General features: G+C 42.2%; 1 protein-coding gene across 1 annotated transcript in view; it reads left to right on the forward strand.

Annotated features, from left to right (window-relative positions):
* The window catches only part of RORB (RAR related orphan receptor B), a 159562-nt gene that overhangs the window by 117349 nt on the left and 20266 nt on the right, over positions 1-21947 (forward strand). The window contains exon 4 of the mRNA XM_035100238.3: positions 6008-6409. Within this exon, the coding sequence (XP_034956129.1) occupies positions 6008-6409 (402 nt within the window). The remainder of the gene's footprint in view (positions 1-6007; positions 6410-21947) is intronic.

Here is a 21947-nt window from a genome sequence, read left to right on the forward strand (position 1 = left end):
CATGGAACATCCTTGAGTAGACTCAGCTCCCTGCTGCAGACATCCATCCCCTCAACATGCTGCTGCAAGGATGTTGGTGGGCACAGGCCTCTGGGTGGCTTCCAGCAAAATATAAAAACACCATAAAGCATCAAACATTAAAAACTTCCCTATACAGGGCTGCCTTCAGATGTCTTCTAAAAGTCAAACATAGACATCTGTTTGACATCTAATGGGAGGGCGTTCCACAGGGTGGGTGCCACTACCGAGAAGGCTCTCGGCCTAAACAGCGCCATGGAGAAACAGTGCTTGTTACTGCTCTTAAAATATTGCATGTAAGCTTTTAGATTGCAGGTGTAGGTGCTGAAAGCAATACTAATAAAATGGAAATCTGTGTTATTACATGTTCAGATTGGATATTCCTTAGATGACTCTAAGGCAGATCTGGCACAGTGGATACATCAAATGTTCATGATTTTGTTTCTGACCCGTCGAGCTGCACAGCTCCGCCAGGGCTGTAGGATTCCAGCACCAGTAGCAAGTAAGGCGGAATTATTTGGCTGTTGCCTCATTTCCCATTCTCAGATGCAACATCCCTTTAGAATCTTTCAGCCATGCTTTTATCACACCACTTTCCCTCACCTCTAGACAACAAAAGTTTGTTTTTTTAGTTAGTGTAAAATAAAATGAATAGATTAGAATGAGATAAGTGGTTTATGTTTACTTTAAAGTTAGATTTTAAAAAATATGTTTAGCACATGGTTATTTTACTGGCCAAGTGGTAATTCATGGTGAATTCATGAAAATTCATGGCAAAAGAAGAACAGGAAGGTTAATGAAGTTTGTCTTCTAAAATCAATGCAACTTCTTGGATGTTAAAGTTCAGCGATCTTCTTTCATAAGCCCCCATTTTTGCTGAAAGGTTATTGAAATTGTGTTAAAAGTATTGGCATTAAAGGAGTATCTCCTCTCTGCCCTTCAGGGTTTTGATGTCGGTTCATACAGGTCTTCGAATACAGCTGCTCGTACTTTGCCCTTGACCTGTCCAAAAGCTTCCAAAAGTTTGAAAGCCTTTTCTATTATTTAGTCAGGAAGGCAGAATTGCTCACCCCACGATACTTGTCAATCTTTGTAGCCTTTATATTTTGGCCATTCATATGGAGACAATGAAATGGAAGGTTCCAGAGGATTTAAAATAGTCTTCTCCTCAGATTTTGTGTTTTGCCAAAAGGAAATGTGTAACAGTTTTACCTCAGAGGTTTATCTTACTTGGTGCTGATAACAGCCCTGTAAGGGCAGGGCAGAACTTGAGTGATGCCGTCCAGGGCCCACTCAGCAGAATCAACAGGAGGAGGGCCAAAGTTCAGGGATAGAGCCAATGCTTTGCAGGCAGAAATCCCAGGTTCAATCTCTGCCCTCTGCAGGCAGCGGCGTAGCTAGCCGCTCAGGTGCCTGGTGCGGGGGCATATCCTGCAGCCGGGGACGGGGCAATCCATGCCCATGGACTCTCTGCTACTTGGAGCCTCTCTGCCACCTCCCCCTCAGCTGTAGGGTGGCCGAGGGAGAGGCAGTAGGCAGACGCAAGTCCCATGCTGCCATTTTAGGCAGCGCGGAACCTGCAGGTGCCTAAGTCACAACATTACTCCTAAAAAGTTTCGTGAGCCCAATTTTTTTAAAGCTCATTTTGTCACACACACACACACACACCCTCAGTGATGACACCAGGGGCAGACCACACACCCCGCACACTCTTCCTCTGCCACTGTCTGCAGGTAGGGCTACCTGAAATCCTGGAAAGCTGCTGCAGCAAGGCTGCCTTGCCACATTTTGAAGCGAATTAACATTTTCATCCAAAAGGGATCGAGACTTCCAGAAGTCCATTAAGTCCAAAGTTAAAGGTCACCGAATTGCACCACTTGTCCTATGAATAAATGTACAAAGAGAAAAAAGTTAAAAAATAAAATAAAAGCGATCCATAGTTTTATCTGTCTACATTCTTTATAGAATCCTGTATAATGGTTATCATCACTAATTATAATCTATATCCAGTTAACTTTGATAAACTATATATAACACAAAGGGCAACAGTCAACTAAATTTTACTCAGAGTAGTCATATTGAAATTAATGCTCCTAACTTCTTTGATTTCAATGGATCTGTTCTGAGTAAAATTTGATTGACTCCCACCCATATTACCTAAGTGCCCTGTTGTATGGTTGGTCCAGAATACCATAGGTAGCACCTTTTCCATTTGGTACCACTTTGGGTGTTATGATTAACTTCTCAACACTTGCTTCAAGATGTGTTCCATGAATTATATGAATTATCTGTGCACATCTGGAGCTGAGCCTTTGCTGTTGTTAATCACAGATTCTGGAACCTCTTCCAAAGATGCAGAAAGCCTTTGCTGGATTTTTAGAAGTAATTTAGGAAGCAGCAGTTGCTACGGCGATTTGTGACCATTCTTTTACTTGATGAAGTGGGTGGTTTTATATGGCATTTTTTTTGTTATTTTAAGCTGCTTTGAGACTTGGGAGCAGATACAAAACATATAAATATATATTTGATCTCACTGCTTGACAGTCACATGTGGTATTGAAATTGTTAGAGTACTTTCTGATGAGCAACAAACCACCTAGCTCATAATGCTTGTATTACAAGACACTTTATTACTAGTTTTAAAAAGCCTGAAATATGATCCTTGTACACCTCTCCCTTGAAATGGGGGTCAGTATGCACTTCAGAATGGTTAAGGTACATCAAGGGCACCCAGCAGGTTTTAATATAGGATGCATGTTGCTCAAAATATGGTAATTGCTAGAAAAGTATGAAAGGAAGACATTTGTAAACTCAGAATCCATAAAATTGTGAAGGAAGTTTGCCACATTACTTCTTGATCACCAGAAAACTGAAATTTGGTGCACATCCAGCTCAAGAAGCAGTCATTATTAAACAGTTTTACATTCATCCATAAAGACATGGCAGATAACATTCACTTCATATCAAGCAACATTTGAAGCAGAAAGACTCTCATGTCATTTTCAATGGGAGCTGCAGTTGTGGTTCAGGGCTGCTATCTATCCACTGATTCCCACATGGCCGGTGGGGGGTGTCATGTCCTCCCTCACCAGCTGTGGGGGCTGACAGGGCCTACCTGTGACTTGTCCAACCTGATGGGTAGGACCTAGGTAGTGGACCTAAAGGGAGACTTCCCCATTGGACTTCAACCAGGTCTGTTCCCCAGGTTTCAGTGGGGCCACAGTTGGCCGCAGTGGCTCAGTCAGAGTTGGATCTCCCACGCTTTACAGCATGTTTTCCCCTGCACAAAGTTGAGAGGGCAGGTCATGCTTAGGGCCTTGCTCTGAAAACATTCCTCTAGGCAAATTGGCCCTATCTGGGCTTTTTTCCTTCCTCATAGCAATTGTCACAACCTCATAGCAATTGTCATAATAGCAACCTCATAGCAACCTCATAGCAATTGTCATAAGGGTTGGATCCTTAGTCAAGAGAGAGAGAGAGCCACCCCCCTCCAAAATATGGGGTACCCCATTAATGGGGTCCAGGGGGTGGTTCTTTTATCTAGATGACCAGACTTGGGGCCGATGGGCCATAGCACCTGCCTGAGGTGGTGAGCTTGGAGGGGTCACCTTGATTTGATGTATGTCATAGGGCAACACCTAACTCAGGATCAACCCTGCCAATCAACCAGCAGTGGTTTGGATGATTCAGGATACATGTCTGATGCCTACACCAAAACCTACTGCCATCTGAAATCAATAAAGCTCTGGTCTATTTTGATCTCGGGAGGCAGTGCAAGACAGGAGTGCCTGGCGTGCTATGGTCCATGGGGTCACGAAGAGTCGGACACGACTAAACAACAACATTTTGATCTCATTAGGCTTGTCTTGTGTTTATTACATCCTTCAAGCCCAGCCCTGCCAGCACCAGGTTTCTTTGTCCACTCAGAGTTCATTTTAGGCGTTGGGAACTTTCAGTTGCAGCAAAGAATGTGGTGCTCTTCGGGTGCAGCCCTCACCTGTCCTGCCAATGCAGAGGGCTCCAGACTATGTAGGGTGCCCATGTGCCCTTCTCTACAGAGCACAGCTGCCAAGAGTGCATCAAACTAGACAATACGGTTGCGAAAACCTTACTCTTGCTTTGCCTTTTGAAAAAAAGAAAAAGAAAAAAATCACTTAGCAATAATTGGATTAACTTCATTGGCTACGATATTGCCACTGCACAATCGTCTCTTTGCCTTTTGCAAATGATGGAGACATGCCTTTGAATTATGACATTGACTTATTCCGATGGAAACACAATTTCTTCCTCTTTCATCTCAGGAGGAATGAACACATTTAGCACTTTAAGATTATATGTTGCAAATGTATATCTGGAAAGTAATACATGAATATGTTGCTTCTTTGGAAGAAATGCCATTCCTGTAGAGTGTTTACCTTCAAGTCTGTTATTTCCCCCTAGGCCTTAACTGTAACCTGTAACATTCTCTCTCTTTTTCCCTTCAAAATAAGTGTGTGAAGATAACAGCCACGTTGACAGGTTGTGATAATAGGGCTTTAGGGCTTGTTATCTTCAGAAGGTACTAATCCTGTTAGTGCACAGATTAAAGGTTTGGGGAAAATTGATAAATCACACAGGATACAAATCTGAAGGCTGTACATTTTTATAGAGCACTGGTTTGCTCTTTGGTGAACATGGAGAGATGAAAAAGAAATCACAGGCCTGCTCATTATTCACAGCAGGATGTTGGCTGCTTGGCACATTCACTTGGAAACAGGTCCTATTGGTTTCAACGGGACTTACTTTGGTGTAAGTCACTGGGGTAAGGATCACAGGCTACACCCTAAGGCTTTTGTCTGTCAAAAATGTAGCAGCAGGTGCACATGTAAGAAAGCAACGGGTTGCCATTTTGTGATGACAGTATCATATGGTTCAACTGCCCCCATGAGATCAAAGCAGAGCTTACCATATCGAGTCTCCTCCGTCATTTCAGAAATGAAAACAGAGATAGACAAATGTGTGTATTTTTTTAATTATATTCTACCTTTCGTCACCAGAGCTAACAAAAATATATTTAAATGAAACAGCACAATTCTGTCTTTTAAATCAGAAACTAACCTGCTGCAGTGTAAACAGAAACATAAATATTTTGAAATATTTCCAGTAGGAGCTCAAAACACATATGATTTAGTAAAAGGAGCATCTTCAGATACTCTGAACACAGAGCCTTTAGGATTTTGAAACAAACTGAGAAGTTCTTTAAGGACCAGCCTGTGAAAGCCTCACTCCCCACCACCCCCAGCTAGGAGGCTGAATGCTGCATTCTGGCCCAATTGTAGGTTCTGATTGCTCTTCGAAGCAGGCTCCACAGAAAGTAAATTACAGTACAGTGATCTTAAAACTGGATACTAGTTATGTAACATAATCAGCCAAACTTGAGTCTTCTGAAAGTCATATAGTTATTTATCCCTTTGACATCTGTGGGGGGCATTCATAGAATCATAGAGTTGGAAGAGACCACAAGGGCCATCCAGTCCAACCCCCTGCCAAGCAGGAAACACCATCAAAGCATTCCTGACAGATGGCTGTCAAGCCTCTGCTTAAAGACCTCCAAAGAAGGAGACTCCACCACACTCCTTGGCAGCAAATTCCACTGTCAAACACCTCTTACTGTCAGGATGGTAATGCTGACCTTTAAAGCCCTAAACAGCCTCGGCCCAGTATACCTGAAGGAGTGTCTCCACCCCCATCGTTCTGCCCGGACAGTGAGGTCCAGCTCCGAGGGCCTTCTGGCGGTTCCCTCCCTGCGAGTTGTGAGGTTACAGAGAACCTGGCAGAGGGCATTCTCGGTAGTCACACCAACCCTGTGGAACTATCCCGATATTTGTTGCATGTCAAACTCAGCCAAGAGCATAAGGTCGAACAGATTCCTCACTGGCCTTGCAGACAACTTCATTGACCACCACCAATAATGCCTGGTGTTTTTGTTGTTGTTGTTGATTTGTTTCAGCTGTAAAGTTTGGAAGGATGTCCAAAAAGCAGAGGGACAGCTTGTACGCTGAGGTACAGAAGCATCAACAGCGACTGCAAGAGCAACGGCAGCAGCAAAGTGGTGAGGCTGAAGCTTTGGCCCGAGTCTACAGCAATAGCATCACCAATGGCTTGAGCAACCTAAACAATGAAACTGGTGGCACTTATTCAAACGGGCACGTCATTGACCTGCCAAAGTCTGAAGGCTATTACAATGTGGATTCTGCCCAGCCCTCCCCAGATCAGTCTGGCTTAGACATGACTGGAATCAAACAGATCAAGCAGGAACCTATCTATGACCTCACTTCTGTACCAAACTTGTTTACCTATAGCTCTTGCAACAATGGGCAATTAGCTCCTGGGATAACCGTGGCAGAAATAGGTAAGAGACGTCTACCTTTAACCTCTCATAATGACTCTGTGTGCTTGTATTTTTAACCGTGCAGTTTCCTTTGGAATGGATTGGTCCTGCGGCATATGTATGACTGGGTTTGTTGTGGATTAAGTTTACAGAATTCTAAAATGTTTACATTGTGTAAATGGAGCAATTCATGATCTGTTTATGAAGCTGAAACACCAGAGCCACTGATGAATCAATCAAGTGATAATTACTAAATAGGGAGCTTGTATCAAACGAGCTCATTATCAGGAGGGCTTTAATGATCTTTTTGACAAGTATACACATTCTTGTCAACAAAGAGCTCTGAAGGTAGATCATTAATAGAACTCACTCTTAAATTAATTACAATGCACAACATCATTGTTTGATCTCGCACTGAACACTCTGGATTCATACCAGTAAAACTGCATTCCGGATCTCAAATAGATGGGTTCATACTGTCTTTGTAAACTCTTTGGAAAATGTGGTTTCATGTTAGGGTATCATTTATTCAACTGTGATGGTGATGATTGATAACCTTGTTGTTAGGTGTCTCGCATAGCAAGAAAAGTGATGTTTTCCTGGTGAGCCATGTTTTGTTCATACCCATAAGAAGTGTTTTAATTACAGAAACCAACCAGTTGTTTACTTTGCTTTCAGATTATGCATATTGTACTGATATCTATGGTAGAGTTTCTCTCGTATTTTTTAAACTTATCCTCCCTTAAAGTACCTTTAATTTAAGGGTAATGCATACAAACCAGTGGCCCCATAAGAGCAGCTTGAACTTGCTGTTCATAGAAATATCCAAGACACCAATGCAGCAGCTGAAATATTTAGTTCTTCAGCACCTTTCCTTAAAAGGCTGAAAGCAGTGTACATATAATTAAATACATATATTAAAAGTGTACACATATTAAAAAGCCAAAAGAACTAAATATCCCACTCCCCAAAGTGCTAAGAGACTGAAGGAATGAGAAGTCTTGACCTGGCCATAGAAGTTGTATAAAGGTGTTGTCGGGCAAGTCCACCAGGGAAGAAAGACTGTTCAACCAGTATGGATTGCCACAGACAAAACCATGCAGTGTGCAACCATGGAAAAGGGAATTTTGTTAGTTTGAGCTTTAAATTACAATATGTTGAGGGAAGAGGTAGACCATATTTTATGGGCTGTGGCATTGGTGATGCAGTCAGTGAACCAGCTTCTCCCCTTTAGAGGGAGATAACAGGGGTAGAAAGCACTGGAAATGAACTCAGGTTTGGCTTAGCCAGTCCTTCTCGTGTCTTTCCTGTTCCCTTGAAGTTGGCAATGCAGTCCAGTTTCTGAGCTCTTTCCTACAGAGATAAGGTCAGTAAGGTACCAAGAAGACAACAATTTCCATGTTGACCTGTGTTTGTTGCAATCAGTGCTGTTTCTGTTATGCTGCAGTTTGCTTTCTGGCAAATACTAAGTTATTCATCTCCCTGTCCATTATTTAATGTAATACAGTAACTATTTATGTAGCGTATGTAACTCACATACATTTCAACAGAAAGGAAACATTGAAACAACATAAAAAACTAATTGCCTATTTCATTCGCTTGACTGATTTACATTCCTGACCACAGGCAAACACTCAAACTGAAGCAATGTCTGCTTCCTTTTCCACTTTCATCCATATTCTCCAACATCCCTAGAAGGAGGTGCAGTAGCTAAATATTAATTCTTCACTCAGATGTATCCCTGTTCTCCTTTGCATCTGGTAGGACTTCCAGGTCACCAGGCAGGTCTTCTAAACAACCTCCTCTGTACCTCCCTTCCTAGAAATTGACCATGAACAGGAGAGCATGCCACCATTTTTCTGTCTTTGCTTTTGTGCCTTTAACAGCAGCCTGGTATGCAGAAATTTAAGCAAAACATTGCCCGGCATGAAGATAAATAAAAATGTACAAATAAAAATGTGCCATCAATTGGAGGGAGCCCCCTTGGAAATGGCAGACTTGGTCCTAATCCAACCCAAACATGTAATAATTGCAACATTTTAAAAATGGAAATGTGATATTAAAATCCGTTTGATCTAGTTGCATTAGTGATAAACAAAGTATGAGTCAGTGATTGGGAGGGGGTGGAGAATACAATAGCTACCCTGTTAGGTCCCAGGCCATCCCATGAGAAAGCATGATTGAGGGTTGAAAAGGTTCTAACCACATTTTCCAGATTGGGATCATAGCGCTTAGCTCCTTGCAAAATTGAACAATGCTTCCTTTTGCTTTAAAGCTGCATAAAAGCCTTGAATGCTCAGCACTCTATGCAGATTACTTGTGCTGCCTTTAAAGCAAGTCTGCCAATCGAAGCCTGTTCTAGTATTGCCAGGTCCTGAGCAAATGGGGAATCCTGTTCCTTGGCTTGACAAAGAAAGGTTTAGCAGGTGTGCTGCTGAAAAGCTGCATCCCATAGATGCCAAGTTATTCCTTGCTCTGCTGTCCTTAAAAACTCGCAGGGACTCTTTTAGAGCAGGAGCTGAAAATCCGAGTGTGAGTTTTACACAACACAATTTGTTTTCCAAAGATACCACACATTCATCTAAGTGGAAAAGAACCCCAGATGTATTAAACAGGGCTCAGGGTGGCATCTACTTGTATACTGAAACATGTTTATACATACCTTGTCTTTGTTTTCATTGAAACACCCCAATTTCTTATGCTGATTTGAATTAGTATGGGAACTTTTTTCCTACAAGGAAGCTTGAGAATTTTTGCTAAAAGGCTATCCAGCATTAGAGTTCCCTGGCCTATTCACAGGGCCAGTTTTTGCTTGCAGTTTAGAGGTGCTTGTTGGGTGCTATGCAAATGTCATGCCTTCGGACTCTGCTGAATTTACCCAAGGCAGTAGCTTGTCCCGTGTTTGAATGTGTTTACTAGATATTGATCAATTACGGTAGCTACAGAACACCCCCCCCCCTTTTATTCATTTTCTTTCAACCCAGACTTCTTCGTTGCACACAAACTGATTCATCTAGGGACGCCTTGTGCTACTGTTCCTTTTATCTTTCTTCCCCACAACTACTTTTTAAGATCCCACATAGAAAACCATTTTTAATTACTCTACTCTTCCTTTAAAGAGCCTGTGTATGCGTCTCAACTATATTTATATGGATCAATATTGCCATCTAGTGAGTAATTTAACTACTACCATAGCAAGAGCCTAGGCAGATGCAACTGAGATGCAATCGAATAACAGGGTATCTATTTAAAAGTTCTAATCATATTCAATAATTATTTTGACACCATGCCTAGACAAATTCAAAGGGTGCCACCACACACACACACACACACACCCGCAAACTACATTACTGCCTTTGCTAAACTGTGCTTAGACCATTTACTCAGAAGTGGTTCTCACTCAGTACCAAAGGAATTATTCCCAAGTAAAGTACGCATATGATTACAGTCTTAAGTGCTCTCAACAATCCTTGGAATGAAGCCTTGTAAATTACAATACAGAAAATTACTTGATTCCTTCTGCATTTCTAAAACAAAATTTAAAGTCAAATAAAGCAATGTTAAATGAAGTTCTCCCACAGTATCTACCATCTACTAATTTCTACCATCTCTGAAATTACTGTTAAACATTATTAAATGTTCCCTTCTGAAAATGGCACATATTTCCCACTCTTCTAAACTCCCCTAAGTTTAAATGGTTAGGGCCCGGGGTCTTTGTCTGAAAAGTCCTACAAAAGGCACTCACTTTAAAAAGTGTGTATGCAATACTGTTCTCTCTCAATAGCCTCTCTTGTACTGCCCCGTTTATGCTTTTTCACAGTATTACATTCACTTTATCACATTTCCATGTTGATTTGTGATTTCTTTAAAAAGTCCTCCTGAAAATTCATCAGCATTTTACTGCTTGTTTCTTCTTTAATGTACACATTTTTGTATGCAGCTTTGTGTAATAGTCAAATGGTTGCAATGAATTTCCCTAAGGCCATTTTGTATGTTATTTTCATTAATGTAAGCGTTGTTATGCACAGTTTCCCCAATATATTCATTTTTATAAACAGTTCCAGGTTAGGGAACCGCATTGCAAAATTCAGAAAACTCCAAATTTTGAAGGTTAGATGAGTTTCAGTTCATATATTGTTTGGGGAAATGTAGATTAAGCGGGTTTTGCATTTTAAAAGTTAGCATTGTGGCTTCACTGCAACTGGTTGGTTGTGTTAAAAGGGTTTAAAACCTGGGGAAATAGGGGAAAGACTCCATCCCATCTGGTGTGTTGCTCTTGCTCTGAATGTTGTGGTGTACAGTGGAGATCACCATGCTGTGCTGCACAGCCTAGTCATGTCCAACATTATTTCTCTGCTTGGCAGGGGGTTGGACTGGATGGCCCTTGTGGTCTCTTCCAACTCTATGATTCTATGAGTCATTTATGTTTGGATGTTGAAGGCCTATTGCCACCAAAGTCAGCATGCTGAAAAATTGTGGGATGGAGAAAGAGTAAAGGTGGCTGGTGCTCATTGGACTGGTAAGGAGGAAGGCAGAGATGTCAACAATAGGTGGAGCAGAGGTAACAACAGGCAGAGCCAACTAATTCTATATTTGCCCCGCCCTCTCTGTGACAAGTTCTACAGAGGAGCAAGAAGCTCTGAGGCAGTACCACCCACTAAGCTGGGTGTAAGTAAGTAAGAAGGCAGGTTGGGGCTGGCTGAGAGCAGGCAGCAATTGGTTGGGAAGCGCCCCATTTGCTCTAGCAGACAAGCCTCCACTGGCAGTGGGGTGCAGAGAGAGAAATAGAGACATGTGCTATCTCAGGAGTAGTTGAGAGTAATGAGGCGAGGCTCCAAAGAAATCCTTGGGAGAAGGAAGGGAAAAAGAGGAATGATAGAAGTGGAGCTGCAGCTCTCTGGGGTGGTAGAAGGAAAGGAGAATGCGATGAGTTACAAAAGGTAAAATGAGGCTGTAGAGAAACCTGGAGGTAAAGGGAAAGCGAAAGAGGGAGAAGCTCAGAGAGGGTTACAGAGATGTATGGTGGTGCAGAGAGAAAGCGAGAGGCGAGTGGACTGGGCTGGGCTGTGATACAACAGAGCACAGGATGGAGTCATAGCTGCCAAGTTTTCCCTTTTCTCACGAGGAAGCCTATTCAGCATAAGGGAATTTCCCTTTAAAAAAGGGATAACTTGGCAGCTATGGATGGAGTAGAGTGGGGAAAGGAAGGAAGGAAGGAAGATTAGCATATATATTTTTTAAATGTGTGTTTTGGGGTGAAGAGAGAAAAAGAAAAGGGTACCAGTACAGAATGGATTAAAAAGGGCACAATGATAAAATTGAAAAAAAGAAAAAGAAAAAAAACTTTTGTAGTTAACATAGTCATGCTATTCTTGGGTGAGAAAAAAGTTCCTAGTAAACAGTAGAGTGATTTACGCTGTGCATCCCTGCTATAAATTAATCCAGTTCATCTTATGTTCTGGGCCATCTAATAGGGTCACTATAAAATTGACAAATGATGGCCCCTGGCAGTGTTCCTAATTGAGGTTTAATCAATTTACACTAGTGCCAAAGCCTTTCAAATATCTTCCTTTTTGTTTAGAACGGCTATGAGTGTTCCAAGTAGGAGTGGAATACAGCCCCCACCCCCCACTCCCCACCCACCCACCCACTTCATGTTTTGTTTATGCCACATCATTTTGAGGGCAAAAGATTGGGAAGGAGAGGGGGCAATTTTCTCATAAAAATGTTTCTGCAAAGCAGCCAGGATAATTAGTCCTGCTCCAGCGTGATGCATCACTGCTACTAAAACAAAACACACACACATACATAAACAGATTAAAAATGTCAAAATGTTTAGCTCAACATATTCAGCAGTATTTTATTATCTTGTGAACTACCCTGTGATCTTTGGATGAAGGGCAGTATACAAATATCACCACCACCACCACCATCATTACAGTTGACAATGATCCAAAGGAGTGTATATGCAAGCACACTCAAGTTGTTTTTAGAGGTGTTTAAAGAGAAAGACAAAAGGCTGCCCCACAGAACTCCCCAGCTGTTCTATCAACTCTGAGGAATCTCCTAGGATTGGCACAAGAGATCATTGGGACATGGGTAAATTTACCTTTTAGAAATGGCTTGGAGCCAAAGGTATTCTAAAATTGGCAGACTACATTATTTGACTTTTGACCCCTAGAGCTTTACATAAGACTGTTTGATATTTACTTACTTGCATATTTTCTAAAATGTATTATATGCTGATATTGAGTTACTGATATCAAATGAATGGATCTTGGTTTTTAAAAGGATAAAAAAGGTTTTAGAAGTGAAAGATTATAGAAGGCAGGAGGGAGGTTGAGAGAGAGTGTGTGTGTGTTAAAAAATGAATCCCATATTGAAGGTTTATGATAACAGTGGGTCCCAGGTCTGAAAAAGTTGGGCTACTTATCCCATCAACTCACAAAATGAAGTTGTAATTCATCATGGAGGGCACCATTTTGATTAGGGCCATTTCAGAAGTGATATTGTCCTGCTTATTTTTGAAATCATGTATTGAAAGTAGTTAGAAAATGGGCATATTTTATGTGAATCACAGATACAGAATTTTCCAAAAGACATGTCCAATACCTGCATTTGACTCTCCCATTATTCCTGAGAAATACATATCTCTTTGCTTTGCTAAAGTATCGGAAACATTTTGCACAAGTTTCTTGTTCCATACGCTAACTAGAAAATCTGTGTATATTGTTGTTGTTGTTTACTCGTTTAGTCGTGTCCAACTCTTCGTGACCCATGGACCAGAGCACGCCAGGCACTCCTGTCTTCCACTGCCTCCTGCAGTTTGGTCAGACTCATGGTGACAGCTTCGAGAACACTGTCCAACCATCTCGTCCTCTGTCGTACCCTTCTCCTTGTGCCCTCCATCTTTCCCAACATCAGGGTCTTTTCCAGCGAGTCTTCTCTTCTCATGAGGTGGCCAAAGTATTGGAGCCTCAGTTTCAGGATCTGTTCCTCCAGTGAGCACTCAGGGCTGATTTCCTTAAGAATGGATAGGTTTGATCTTCTTGCAGTCCATGGGACTCTCAAGAGTCTCCTCCAGCACCATAATTCAAAAGCATCAATTCTTCGGCGATCAGCCTTCTTTATGGTCCAGCTCTCACTTCCATACATCACTACTGGGAAAACCATAGCTTTAACTATACGGACCTTTGTAGGCAAGCTGATGTCTCTGCTTTTTAAGATGCTGTCTAGGTTTGCCATTGCTTTTCTCTCAAGAAGCAGACGTGTTTTAATTTTGTGACTGCTGTCACCATCTGCAGTGATAATGGACCCCAAGAAAGTAAAATCTCTCACTGCCTCCATTTCTTCCCCTTCTATTTGCCAGGAGGTGATGGGACCAGTGGCCATGATCCTGGGTTTTTTTTATGTTAAGCTTCAGACCATATTTTGCGCTCTCCTCTTTCACCCTCATTAAAAGGTTCTTTAATTCCTCCTCACTTTCTGCCATCAAGGTTGTGTCATCAGCATATCTGAGGTTGTTGATATTTCTTCTGGCAATCTTAATTCCAGTTTGGGATTCATCCAGTCCAGCCTTTCGCATGATGAATTCCGCATATAAGTTAAATAAGCAGGGAGACAATATACAGCCTTGTCATACTCCTTTCCCAATTTTGAACCAATCAGTTATTCCATATCCAGTTCTAACTGTAGCTTCTTGTCCCACATAGATATTTCTCAGGAGACAGATGAGGTGATCAGGCACTCCCATTTCTTTAAGAACTTGCCATAGTTTGCTGTGGTCGACAAAGTCAAATGTATAGTATATTGTACAAGTCATTATTTTCCACCACTGAAAGTTGCATCTATTTTTGTTTCATGTTGGTATGACCACATCAGCCTGACTTTAGTCAGCTCTGCCTACTTACAATCTGTCCAGGGAAGGGCACCGACTGTCACCTTCTTCTTCCTTACTCAGAGGCCACAACCAGACCAAACATTTGAAGTCCTATCATGTCACTTGAAGCAGTTACATCTTCCATCAAAGAACTCTGGGAACTGTAGTTTGCTAAGGGTGCTGAAAATGGTTAGAAAACCCCCTTTCCCTCACAGAGCTACAACCCCCAGGTTTTCCTGGGAAGAGGGACTGATTGCTGAACCACTTGGGGAATGGTAGCTCTGTGAGGGGAATAGGTAATCTCCTAACAACAACAACTCTGGGCACCCAGAACAAACTACAACTTGCAGGGTTCTTTGGGCGAGCCATGACTATTACAGTATGATGTGAATGTGGCCTCAGTTATTCCCTTGTGCAGCTCAGCAGGGAGGAGGATGGGGAGAAAACTAGAAAAAGTTGGCTCTGCCAATCATTGCCCACTGAGAAACTACCTAATTTGCACCTCTCAAACCAATAGGTGAACTGAAATCCAGGTATGCTTCAAAATTTGTACTTTTCTGCATTTTGCAATGTGGTTCTCCAAGCAAATAATTTGTACAGAATGCATCTATGAGAAAAGTCTGCATTGAAATGCATAATATTAGAGGAAATTAGTCAAAACTGCATACAATAATGTGCTTATTAGGGAAAATTCACAATAAACTGCACTCTATTTTTCTTGAGGGTCTTTTTAAAAATCACAAAATGCTGCAAATATGTGGAGATCTGAATTTAAAATTAGAAAAATGAGAAACAGAGAGAAACCAAAACTGACAGATCTGTCCATCCCAAATTCTTAAGCTGCAGAAAATAATTGTTTACAATGTTTGAGGCATCCTTGAAATAAAAATTGTTGCTAGAAGAATTTGCAAACAAGAGGAGGAGGAGGAGGCTGGGAAGGGGGCTTCTTCTGATAATCACCTGAGGCATCCCTTTTCCAGAGAAATGAAAGAATTTCCCTAATTATAAATTCACGCTTGAGATTCTAAGGAAACGCTGACCGCAAGAGAACTTGCTATCCAGAGAGAACTAGCTGAAGAAAACCCACCACTCATAGCAAATGGACGGGTAACTGAATAGAAAATGGAAAGCACCAAACATTCCCTCTATGGCTACAGGAAGACATTGTCTTGGACAATCAAGGGGGAAAGTCATCATGGAAGTCTTTAGCAGGACTTACCCCATAAGAGGGCAAAGGAGAGAATTTGGAGAGGTGTCTGTATAGACGTGTGCCCGTTCATGTTGGGAGGGCCCTGCCTGCACCATCCAACACAGGCTCTCCATATTTCCCAATTCACCAGGTGTCACTGGGAGTCTATCCAAGCCACCCAGTGCCTCTTTAGACCATTACCTGGGCTGGATTCCTTGCTTTCATTTAAAACAACGACAACAAGCTTTTGTCCCTGGTGGAAGCCAAGAGACAAAATGTGTGTTCTTCCCATGTGCTTCATGAGAAGCAAACCCTTTCTCATTTTTCAGTATTTGTAGGCAATAAGTAACATGAAAGCTATAATTGACATTTATGGCAACACATTTTTCCATCCAAGAGGGTGGAAGCAGAGAAAGAAACAATGAGGGCTGCCTAGCCAATTGCCTGTGAGAAGCTGAGCCTTTTAGCCCATGAAGGCAGAGGTAACAGAGAAGTGGGGTAGGTGATAGCGTGCCAAGCATGTGGCAACAGAGTGTGGTGTAGTGGTTAGAGTGTTGGACCAGGATCTGGGAGACCAGGGTTCAAATCCTCACATGAAGTTTACTGGCTGACCTTGGACCAGTCACTGCCTCTCAGCCTAGCCTGATTAAATAAGGAGGGAACCATGTACATCACCTTGAGTTCCTTGGGTGAAAAGGTGGGATATAAATACAATAATATATTTTTTAATGTGGGAAGCCTATAATTTCCATGGTCACCACTTTAAAATACCTACTAAAGGACAAGAGGATAAGGTCTGAGTCCAGATTCAGAGGACAAATTGTGTGTGAGAGAGAGATTGGAATCATGCCCCATCCTGTATATATTCTCAAGTATATTTATGGTTTCTTTTTCCAAGTCTTAATGTCCTGCTCCTCTTGTCTAACATTTGGAATGGGATGGGGTGGGTGGGTTGTTGTTGCTGTTGTTTTCTCCTGCATTTGTGGCAGTAAATAAGAACTTGGTAGCACAGAAAGGGAGTGTGCAAATAAAAATGTTTTTGATACAGGCTTGATATGAATTTCTTCTTATAATATTACTGAAATATTAAGCAGGGGGAGCATGCAAGTATGAGAGGGAGAATGTTTCAAAGAACATAACAAAAATTATCCAAAGTAGCATTTGTTGTTTCAGAATGGTGTTTTTCTTATTGGACATTATAGTTGGGATTAGAAGCTAAAGGCAGTTCACAGACAGAGAGCTAAACTAGCTTAACTGAGAGGAGAGGCTATAACTGTTCTGTGCCTTCTCAGCATATTCTCAAAGAAAAGCCATTTCTGCACCAGAATGTGTCTGCGATGGCTCTGCAAGTTTCTGTGTGTTCCCTTTTGGGTGTTTCTACACAGGCAATTCCTTCTTGTAAGTAGTGGCTGGTGTCCAATGGGAAGAAGGCAAGAAGACCAACAGTAGGTGGAGCAAGAGCCCATGACAAGGCAAAACAGACTCCTCCTAGTTTTGTCCTCCCTGGAGTTCTGCAAGAGCTACAGTTAGACTAAGGAAGAGGCAACTAACAAGCAGTGCCACCTACTAGCTTGGCTGTAAGAAGGCAGACATGGGAGAGCTAGCTGAAGGCAGGCTGAGGGCGGTGGGCATGTGCCCACTCCTCTTCAGAGACTAGCCTCCACTGCTATACACTTGGGCTAAGCAACTCCCTCTATGCCAAAGTTCAACCTTTCTGATATGCGTCAATTTCACATCTGCTAGCTATTTATTTATTTATTTATTATTTATTTATTTATTTATACCCCGCTCATCTGGCTGAGTTTCCCCTGCCACTCTGGGCTGCTCCCAGCAGAATTAAAAGCACAATAGAACATCAAATATTAAAAACATTAAAAACACTACCCATGAGTGTTTTCTGACATGTTTCAAGCTTAATCTTCATTTTTTTAAAAAATAAACGTTTTGTTTAAGCACGTGTTTAAATGCTATTTAAAAACTATTGCATCACAATATTCAGAGGAGTATGAAATCCAAGTGATGATATAACATTCTGATACGCACATTAGTCCAGGAGGTGCATGTTAGATGTGTTTTAATTGCAATTGACAGAATCAAATTAAGCATCCTTACTACCCAAGGAGCAGCAAAAAGGTGGTACAGTCAGTTTTTAGGTCCTCAAAACCAGCTTTGCTCTGTGGTTAGCCTTGACTACAGTTGTGGTAAAGGCATCTGTGTCACTGAAAAACATTACAAAACGCATCTGTAGCTTTGCTATGATGTTTGAACAGAGCAGGAGAGGAACACTTTGCTTGCCAGTAAAATCATCTTACTGTGAATGCACTGGCTCAAGAGTTGCTGCTTGCCTTGCGGTTCTTTTCATGTCTTTTCACAAATTGTTGTGATTCTACCTTTGCTTTGTTTCTTTTTAAGTGAAAGGCAGTACAGTGTAGGAATATTTTAAATAAATCAATAAGTCATGAGAAATGAAAAGCAAACTAGCATGAGACTAGGGCTATCCGCTTCCATTTGTCCATGGGTGGGGATCCTATGGCCTGCCAGGCTTCAGAGCCTGTTTGGGGCAAAACCATGCTCATCCTTGCCAGGTCTGATGTGAGATATACAGTGGTGCCTCGCAAGATGAATTTAATTCGTCCCACGAGTCGCTTCGTATAGCAAAAAAATTCGTTTTGTGAAGCGGCTCCCATAGGAACGCATTGAAGTGCGGTTTCCCATAGGGTGCCTTGCAAGACGAATTTAAAAAATTCGTCTTGCGAGGCACCCTTTGGGACGAAAAAAAAATCATCTTGCGAAGCGCGCCATATGAAACTTTGCCTTGTGAGTCTCCATTGAATTCGCAAAACACATTCATCTTGTGAAAAATTCGTCTTGTGAGACATTCGTCTAGCGAGGTACCACTGTAAGTCATCAAGCAAGGGGTGGGTGAGTCAAAAGCACCAGGGAAGACTGCCGTCAACAAGAAATCTTTAGCTTGTTGTTTACAGCCCATAAGTATTTTCCTTAAAACTACTGATATGTTCACATGAGAAAAAAGGGTTATTGTTGGTTAGTTGTTTAGTCATGTCCGACTCTTTGTGACCCCATGGACCAGAGCACGCTAGGCACTCCTGTCTTCCACTACCTCCTGCAGCTTGGTCAAACTTATGTTCATAGCTTTGAGAACACTGTCCAACCATCTCATCCTCTGTCGTCCCCTTCTCCTAGTGCTCTCCATCTTTCCCAACATCAGGGTCTTTTCCAGGGAGTCTTCTCTTCTCATGAGGTGGCTAAAGTATTGGAGCCTCAGCTTCAGGATCTGTCCTTCCAGTGAGCACTCAGGGCTGTTTTCTTTAAGAATGGATAGGTTTGATCTTCTTGCAGTCCATGGGACTCTCAAGAGTCTCCTCCAGCACCATAATTCAAAAGCATCAATTCTTCAGCAATCAGCCTTCTTTATGGTCCAGCTCTCACTTCCATACATCACTACTGGGAAAACCATAGCTTTAACTATACAGACCTTTGTCAGCAAGGTCTGTAAGTGTTATTGGATGACCCAAAATGAAGATCCCTAATGTCCCTGTTTAGAAACCTGAACTTGAGCTCATCAAATCCTGTTGTTGGTGTCTCTTAAACATCACACAACACAAACCTAGGTTACGAGTAGCAAGTATCAATTATACAACAAGCGTAACTGGCAGCTGTAATCAAACACTAATTTATAAACAAATAATGCAGAATAACTTCAATCACTAATTTATAAACGTATAACGCAGAATAACTTGTTGTAGTTCATATTGTAGTCATATGTTGTAGTTCATATTGGGTATCCATATGACATATAAATTGGTTCAAAAGTACTTCCAAATGGATGTGTAATACTTGAGATTTTTGTTGTTGTTGTTGTTCACCGCTACCAGGAATATATATAGTTTGGAATATACTGTGTCTGACAATGTCAGTTAGCGGTTATTCCACAGAATGTCCCAGGGCCGTCTTAAGCGCCCCTGGCGCCGTGGTGCACCGGATCCCTCCGGCACCCTCCCGCCCCGTTTCCCAGCACGGTGGGCGCAGCGCACAGCGCGGCTGCCACAGGCGCTGCTGCGCGGCAGGCGGGCAGGCACAGCGCGGTTGCCGTGGGCGCAGCTGCGCGGCAGACCAGCGGACCGGCCAGCGGGCAGGCGCAGCTCGCGGCGCCCTCCTGGCGGGCCAGCGCCGTGGTGCCCTGCGCCACCCAGGCTGGCCGTAGGGCTGGCCCTGGAATGTCCAAGTGCAGTGACAAGTCTAGGTGGCAGCGGAGCATCCAGGTGAAGACGAGACGTATATATGAAGGTGGCAAGGGAGTATCCGAATGCAAAAAGTATCCAAAAGCAAAAGACAAGGTTACCCAGGTTATGTGCCTTGTTTCGCCCAAGCTGGCTTCTTCAGTGAGCGAATTGCTGCATGTTATAAGGGAATAAAAAGTCAGTCTTTTTACCACCAAAAACGTCAGTAATGTTCTTATCAATGTATGTACATACCTTGTCTCTTAAACATCAGCAGAGAATCCTGTAGCAAAGCTCATCTGTAGCTTAATCTCTGTTGCTGTAAATTCCATTTATAAAACTAATGCAACTAATTGCCTCTGGTTCACTGACTTTTCTCCTGGTGGTCCCACTCCTAGCTCCTCCAGAAAAATATATACCAGTCTTTTGGACTAGGGTCCGGAAGCATGCCATTATCATGAATGACCTAGCAGTACTGAAGCGCTGGGGCCAGTAATATTTGTTCTAGTTAAGAAAGAGAATGTGTGATAAAATGATACAAATAAATACTTCCAAGCACCAGAGTGAAGCCATTGAGCCAATGTAGCATTAATTCAAAATGGATCCCTAAGAGAACTCAAGTCAGTGTATAAGCTGAAATGAGCTCTTAGCTACTCAACTGTATCCTAAGGGTAAGTAGCAAATTAAAATTCATTATTCATTTTAATTGAGGATGATTATCAGTATTTTAGGAGACATACTTCAAAGTTCTGTTATTCCCTGGGCATAAGAAGTGGATGCTAAGAAAGCAGGGCTCTCTCAAGAGAAAAGAGGAACAAATGAATGAAAGAAGGTTCTTCAGAGACACATTTAGCACGCTGGGCTCTCATCAGTTTATTCTTGGGCCAGGCAGAAAAGACCTAAATAAAAAGACATGAGGGCCGTATGCTGAATCACATTATGGGGCCAAAGACGGGTCTGACCTTTATGCCACATTAAGGATCTCTCTCCAATACTGTTAGTAGCGTAGGAAACCGGGGGGGGGGGGGCACAGGGGGCTGTCGGGCATCACAGGGGTTGCTGGGCGGCTCAACAACTTTGGGAAATCTCTTTTAAAAACCTCTGCCCCAGACACCAGCGGGGGGGGGGGTGCTGTTAGTCTTCCACCAACATTCCTATTGGTCAATTGACTGGCTGACACCAACATGTGAGAAGGAAGTCAAGGATGTGCTGTAGTTTTCCATTCTTTCTCTGAGCAGTGAACCTTCAAAGGAAAATGACGTTTTGTGGGGAGAGCCACAAATTGTGAAATTTTCAGACTTTCAGAAATCTCAAACCTAGGAAAGGTTTGTAACTTTTTCTTTCTTTCATTTTTAAGCATCTTTCTTGTTCGCTGGGTACTTTTATTCTGATCCAACCAAGATTGCAGGATATCAAAGCGAAAGGTTGTGAAGGGTCAGCACTGCAGGGGAAAGAAGGGGAGCTTCGAAAGCACGCCAGTGCGAGTAGATAAATAGGCACCGCTGCAGCAGGAAGGTAAACGGCATTTCCATGCGCTCTAGCATTCGCCACGGTGTCCCATTGCGCCAGAAGCAATTTATTCCTTCTGGCCACATGACCCAGAAAACTGTCTGTGGACAAACACCGGCTCCCTCGGTCCAAAAAATGAGATGAGCACCGCACACCATAGTGGACTTAACCGTCCAGGGGTCCTTTACCTTTTTACCTAATCAGTGCTTACCCCCACCCATTCTCTGCCCTTTCTTAATATATTTCACTGCAAGATATTAGGAGCTCTAACTACAATTCCCTTCTTGTTTCAGATTTTTGCACATTCAAATTTTAAACAGAAAATGCCATCTTCTAAAACAGACTGAATTAATTTCTCCTAAGTAAATAATTAATAAGAATCAGGAAATGAAGCAAAATGGTCAAAGTCAAAAATGGATCTTAGGTATTCATTTCCAAGTGTATTTATTTACTTTATTCAGGAAAGCGCTTTACTGCTTTTGAGCTTGTGCTCCTAAATTTAGTGCACAGCTTTCTATAAAACAAGGAAATGTTAAACTCTTGTTTATAAATACCACAAAACTAGGCAACAAAATACACTGCTTGCTAAAGGAACATAGGGAAGAAAATGGCATAGACTTCCTTTGAAATAACAAGTCCCATCTATAGGCCCCATTTGTTTGGCATCCTACTTCTGGCACAAGACATCTCTGAGATGAAGGCACTGTTGCTATGAACAGTCTGAACAGCACAGGACCCAAG

This window comes from Zootoca vivipara, chromosome 10 (assembly GCF_965207765.1).
Source record: "Zootoca vivipara chromosome 10, rZooViv2.hap1.1, whole genome shotgun sequence".
NCBI classification, from domain to species: Eukaryota; Metazoa; Chordata; class Lepidosauria; order Squamata; family Lacertidae; genus Zootoca; species Zootoca vivipara.